This window comes from Raphanus sativus, chromosome 7 (assembly GCF_000801105.2).
Source record: "Raphanus sativus cultivar WK10039 chromosome 7, ASM80110v3, whole genome shotgun sequence".
NCBI classification, from domain to species: domain Eukaryota; kingdom Viridiplantae; phylum Streptophyta; class Magnoliopsida; order Brassicales; family Brassicaceae; genus Raphanus; species Raphanus sativus.
This window is the reverse complement of record NC_079517.1, coordinates 25,862,387-25,868,459: the sequence shown is the minus strand read 5'-3', so window position 1 is coordinate 25,868,459 and position 6,073 is coordinate 25,862,387. Positions and strand designations below refer to the sequence as shown.

The 6,073-nt window shown below is 37.4% G+C and overlaps 1 protein-coding gene across 1 annotated transcript; it reads right to left on the bottom strand.

The window, feature by feature from the left end:
* Positions 1-1,314: 1,314 nt before the first annotated feature.
* LOC108832350 (DEAD-box ATP-dependent RNA helicase 38) lies at positions 1,315-3,799 on the bottom strand. The gene is made up of 7 exons (XM_056991053.1): positions 3,490-3,799; positions 3,120-3,413; positions 2,817-3,041; positions 2,663-2,728; positions 1,930-2,328; positions 1,722-1,830; positions 1,315-1,637 (listed from the first exon to the last, which is right to left on the bottom strand). Exons 1-7 carry the CDS (start codon positions 3,721-3,723, stop codon positions 1,480-1,482), a joined length of 1,485 nt encoding a protein of 494 aa, XP_056847033.1. The 5' UTR covers positions 3,724-3,799; the 3' UTR covers positions 1,315-1,479.
* Positions 3,800-6,073: the final 2,274 nt, after the last annotated feature.

The window sequence follows — 6,073 nt, the reverse complement described above, 5'->3', positions numbered from 1 at the left end:
AGAGAGAGAGAACTACGATCCACTTATGCACTTATAATAATAACATAACATGTAGTATATGAATTAGACATAATGATACATAGAGATTGAGAAAGAATTACAATCTACTTATATTTATACTAATAGCTAGACGGGTAATATATGAATCATATGAATGCCCGCACGCATGATATGATCGTAATTACCTTTTTATCCTTTTCAAAAAACTAAAATGTTTATGATGAGAGAGAGAGAGACTTATATGTGTATAAACCTAAATGAGGTAAGATACAAAGATACAACGAGAGTGAATATAATTACGATCCACTTATGCACTAATAATAATAGCTATACATGCAATATATAAATCATATCGATGCCCGCACATGCATGATTTATTATTCCATATTTCAAGTATATGATAATAATTTAAACCTCAAAGTATATTGAATAAGTAATGTCTAAAATGCTTATAGTTTTGAACCACAAAAACTGAATGGAGAACAAATTTAGTTTTAGTAATACATAAAACATATGAATTGTATTTGAATAATACATATTTATATTAATAATACATAAAACATCTGAAGAATAAATTTAGTTTTAATAATACATAAAATATTTGATTAGATATTAATAATATTATACATAAAACATAAGAATCGTATTAATGCCCGTGTGCGGGCATTAATACGATTCGTATGTTTAAAAAAAAAATATGTTAAAATCTTAATCTTATTTTTTAAAACACTCATCAATACTGATAAAATCTGAGAGAGAGAGAGAGAGAAGAGAGAGAGAGAGGAGAGGGAGGGAGGGAGGGAGGGAGAGGAGGGAGGGAGGAGGGAGGGAGAGAGGGAGGGAGAGAGAGAGCCATAGAGAAATAAACAAAATGAGTTCGAGAGTAAGATAAATACACAAAACTCAAATTCCAAACTATATATATACTTTCTAATATTTTCGAAAAATTGCTGATCTAACCATCTCATTCCGCGCAAGGCGCGGGTTACTACCTAGTTATCCTATTAAAACCAAAACACAAACTATAGTTAAATAAAATGTAAAACGATGGGCCTAAGAGAGGCTTCATACGCTACATCACATAATTTCTTGTGTCGTGACTTCTAAGCCAACGCCTTTTGCAGGTTCTGCAGAGGCTATGACTCAGGCAGATGAAGAATCTGAAGCACTACAAGAAACAAGGAGATTGATACAGCATCGCTTGTGCAGAAATACAAGAAACTGCGTACCACTTATTATAAACGAGCATTGATTCACCTTGCTGCAACAACCTCACCATGGGTTGAAACTATGCCAAGCTTTTGGACACTGAACTGAATTCACAACCGAAGTCTTTTTTTTTGTATGTCTTAACTCTTATGAGATGCTGTAAAAATAAATAACTACAACAACAAGGGGAAAAAAGAAAACAAAAAACAGAAACCCAAAGTCTTTAAGATGTTCTTCTCAAACAACTTGTGTCTTCATCCGTGTGTTTCTTCACTCATCCAGCAGGCCAGCTTCCTTGAGTGCGCTCTTGTACTCTTCCTCTGAGTTCCAAGACTTTATCTCTTTAACCTGTGCTTCAAAGTAGCGCTCGATCTTCTCCATCACCTCTATCTCCCTCCTATCATCGAGGAGGAGGTTGAACACAGCTCCTGCAATACAAATGCTTAGTTAATAAACAACGCTTAGCTCATGGCAATACTACATATATAAAAAAAGAAAGAACCGACGCTCACCTTTACGACCAAACCGGCCAGCTCTTCCAACTCTGTGAAGGTAAACCTCGTAATCTGGCTCACCAGTGTCATACTTAGTAGGCAGATTATAATTGACAACCAGATTCACCTGTAAGTTTATGCGTAACCGAGCAAAAGGCCATTAACTAAGAAGCATTTTGCAGAAAAAAATAGATTAGGAAAAGGGGCAAAAGGATGCTATTTTTACTCGCTGTTGGTCAAAACCTCTGGCAAGGACATCGGTTGCAATGAGGACTTGAGTTAGGCAGTCTTTGAACTCCTTCACTATCTTATCTCTCTCCTCCTGAGTCAAATTACCATGAACACTGGTGACATCATACCCCATTTCCGCAAGAGCTTTGTGCACTTTGCCTGCCGACACCTTTGTTCTCACGAATATTATGGTCTGGCCAATATCCCCAAGCTCCATAATCTGATCTTTGATGACTTCAATCTTGTTTTGCTCCCTTGGGCAGACCACCTTATACTGCTTTACTGAGTCCAACTTCAGATCCTCTCTTTTTACAAATAGTTGGTTGGGGTCCTCGACTGTCTTCTGAACAAAATCTTTGACTATTTCGTTAAAAGTTGCCGAGAACAGAAGAACCTGTAAAAATATAAGGTCAAGAACACAAGCACGTGATCAGTTTTAGCACAAGAAAGTAAAAGCAAAAGAGTTTCCTTTAAACTTAGACTGACAGCCACCTTAAAAAAAAAAAATGAAATAACCCAGAACAACGTTACTAGCAGTGAGCAAAGATTCATGCCTTATCTAACATAAAGGGCTCTAAACAATGGAGAAACACACAGCTGAGTTGATTCTAGTCACTAAGAGCGTTGAGTAGAATATCTTTTTGTACCCTGGATATCAACTTAGATATGGCCACTAGAAATCAATAGTCATCCTACTTAGGATTCAAGAACAGCTTCAACATACTTACTTGGTAATTGGGATTAACTCTCTTAATGTCCTTCATTATCCTCAAGGAATCATCCCTAAAGCCATCCTGCAACAAGAATGAATTGAAAACTTCAACTATCAAACATATGAATGACATTTATACAGAAACTGAGAAAATAACAAAGGCCAAACACCGTAGCAAGCATATGGTCAGCCTCATCAAAAACGAGAATCTTGAGATGATTAAGATCCAGCTTCTTGAACGATATCCACTTCTTAAGTGTCCCAGGGGTGCCAATCACAACTTGGGCTGAGACAGATGCTCTTCTTGCAGGGATAACACCTTGATTAGACTCAGGGACAGCAAGTTCAGCAGTGATCCCAGTAAACTTGCCCATCTTCTGAAGAACTTCCATATTCTGACAATTTATTACAACAAAACTCTTAAAACAGAAATTTCTCAAAGTCAACAATGAGACGGACCAAAGAAAAGAGACCTGGATAGCTAATTCACGGGTGGGACAGATGCAAAGAGCTTGAGGCTGTCTGAGATTGGGGTCAACACGACTGAGCATTCCAAGAACGAAACAGGTGGTCTTGCCAGATCCGTTATGCGCCTGAGCAATGAGATGCTTGTGAGGGGGTGTGATTATCATTGGTAAACTGATGGCTTGGATCTTACTCGGTTTCTCGAATTTCATCTCAACGTACAAGCCTTTCATCAACTCAGGTGACAAGTTCAAATCTTCAAACCTACTCGCTGATGTATATGGTGTCTCACCCGAAGTAACCTAACAAACAACAAAGAAGAATGACGAAATCAAACTCAAAACCTACTCAGATCTAAGTTCGATTGAGTAGTAATACCGCTTTGATGTTTGAGTCTTCGGGTTCGTCAAGCACAGATTCCTCCTTGATAGTCAAGGAATTGAGCTCTGAGACTGCGGCTGCTTCCTCTTCCTCTTCCTCTTCCTCTTCGACATCGCCCCACTTTGTCTTCTCCGTTGTCATCGTCGGCTCTGTTTTCTCGCCGGTGATTTGTGCTTCCGTGGAGGATGAAGATGCTTCACTGGTGGAGACTTTCTCTACAGTATCCGCCATTCTAGGCTGCGAATCGGAGACAAGGAAGGAAGCAAGAAGATGAAGAGAAACTCTGTTGAGATATTTAACTCAACACAATCAATATGTACAGTATATTTTATTTTACTCGGCTGCCTCTGAAACGAGTGTTTTACACTGGAGGTCACTTTTGACAACTTTATTACAAGTTAAGTCACTTTCTTCTCTTAAGATAGTTTCTAAAACTAAAATGACCACAGCTCACTACAAAATACTTATTTCTACGATCGACTAGATTTAAATAGATGTAATTGTAAAAGTATTTTACTTGGTTCAACTAAATTCTCAAAGACAAAACCTCGGTTCCTATTCCGATCTCCGCTCTAGGCTTTTTGTGTAAGCCGACATAGACTAAAGATGGTTGGAAGAAGAACATGGATGGATTATCAAAGGGAAAGCATCTTCCATCTGAAGATAAAGCTCACTAGAACCTCCTTTCTTAATGAGACGAATCAACTCTATGTCAAACATCGAGAATTTCTCCGGTGAATCAGGTTACGGATTTCCGATCGGTCAAAACATATGGTTCATTATTATTCGTTTTTACTTCATACCCTTTGTTTCACTTCCTACCCGCCGTGTCGTCTTCTACCTTGCGATCTTTACAAACTCAAAGTCCAAACCACCATAGCTGCACCGAGTCGACTGAACAGAACCGCCTTATGCTCCACCGCCTTGTTGTTATTGTTGTCAGAAAGTTTTACGGTTTCAAAAAGAAAAATTTTAAATCTTTTTGTAATTTGCTCTGGCCGTTGTAAACTATCATGTGAAATAATTTGGTATAAAGTTAAATCCCTTTCTGTGTGAACATGATGGATTTAGTAGTTCACGTTTCTACTGATTATGTTCCCCCCTTTTCTTTAGTTTTGTTACTGTCTTTTGGATCTTGTCCTGATGAAATGTGAGCTTAGTGAAAGGTTGTTCTTTCTCTAGCTGGATTTATTGTTACTCTTACTCATTTTGTAGCTTTTTCTCGTAGTTGATGGTAGTTAAAATCTTCTTGAGTTTTGTCCCTTTTTGTTTGCTTACAACTTGTGAATGCAGACGTTTCTGACTCTCTAATTGTAGATCTGTACAGAACTATCAAAGGAACAATAGAAGTGAAAGGCCTCACTCTCTGCCACCTCAAATCACATCTCCGAGGTTTGTGAGTTGTTATTTGCTCGTTTGCCTTCAATAAACTAATTCAAGAGTTATGTGGTTTCTAATCAACTGTAACAACACCTTAGATTCTGAGATTTACTAGGGTTTCACGTAGACTGAAGTTAATTTTCAGTGTAGCTTCTCAAGTTCGATGTGTTATAGCAATTTGCTTAATGGTCTTATACATCCATCCTTTATGTTTTCGTTGGCAGAAATTCCGTCTAGAGGAGGCAAGCTTGCAAAGAATCAACAGAGAACTCCAAAGATGGTATTCTTTTCATATGATATCAAGAATGAGCTTGAGAGCGCAAAGCTTTGGTTGGTTAAACCAGCTGGTGGCAAGAATTCTTCTCAGATTTGGTTTTATTTTCGAGCTTTATGAGTTATGTTACTAGACTTGGATTTGATGATCGTCATCATAGATATATAAATACATGTTTAGGTGTTTGTTGCTGCTTTATCAACAACATCACAAGGGTTCATGCATCTCAAATTATAAATTATAAATTTGATTAAATCAATTTTGCCTTAGCTAACGCTGAGCTACCTATCATATTTTGAGATAATGTGCTCTACATAGTGTTTTCCACACTTGTAAAACCAATTGTGTGAACTTTTTAAAACATGTCCACCTCACATAATGTCCATGTGTACATTATCTAGAAAGTGGACACCATTTTTATAGCGTACACTAGCTTTGTCGTGATACGATTTCACATATGTGTGTTTTAGATGTGTCCAAACTAGCGACATGTACTTATGTTGTTGTACACATGTATAGTACGCCATATACACCAGTTTATATATATCCACATTTACACCTGTTTATATATATCCACATGTATATCGGTTTTGATACAGCCTGGAAAACAGACTATATGAATTGATGAACTGAGGTTCAACCTGAAAACAAAGAAGATAGATTTTTATGAGTTTTATGAGTTTTTATAAAGTAAAACAGAAACAAATGCAAGATGAATGAGATGCTGATGATAATGATAAATATATGAATAATAAAAAGAAAGGATAGGATGGAATTAGGCTGCTGGATGTGTATCACTCTCAGCCTAATTAGTTGATGATTGAAGTGGATTGAGATGGTGCTTTGCTTGCTGGTTGTGTAACTCTCTCAAGCTTGGCAAATGAATGGGATGGAAGGAAGGGTGGATTGAGGACGCCACAAGACACT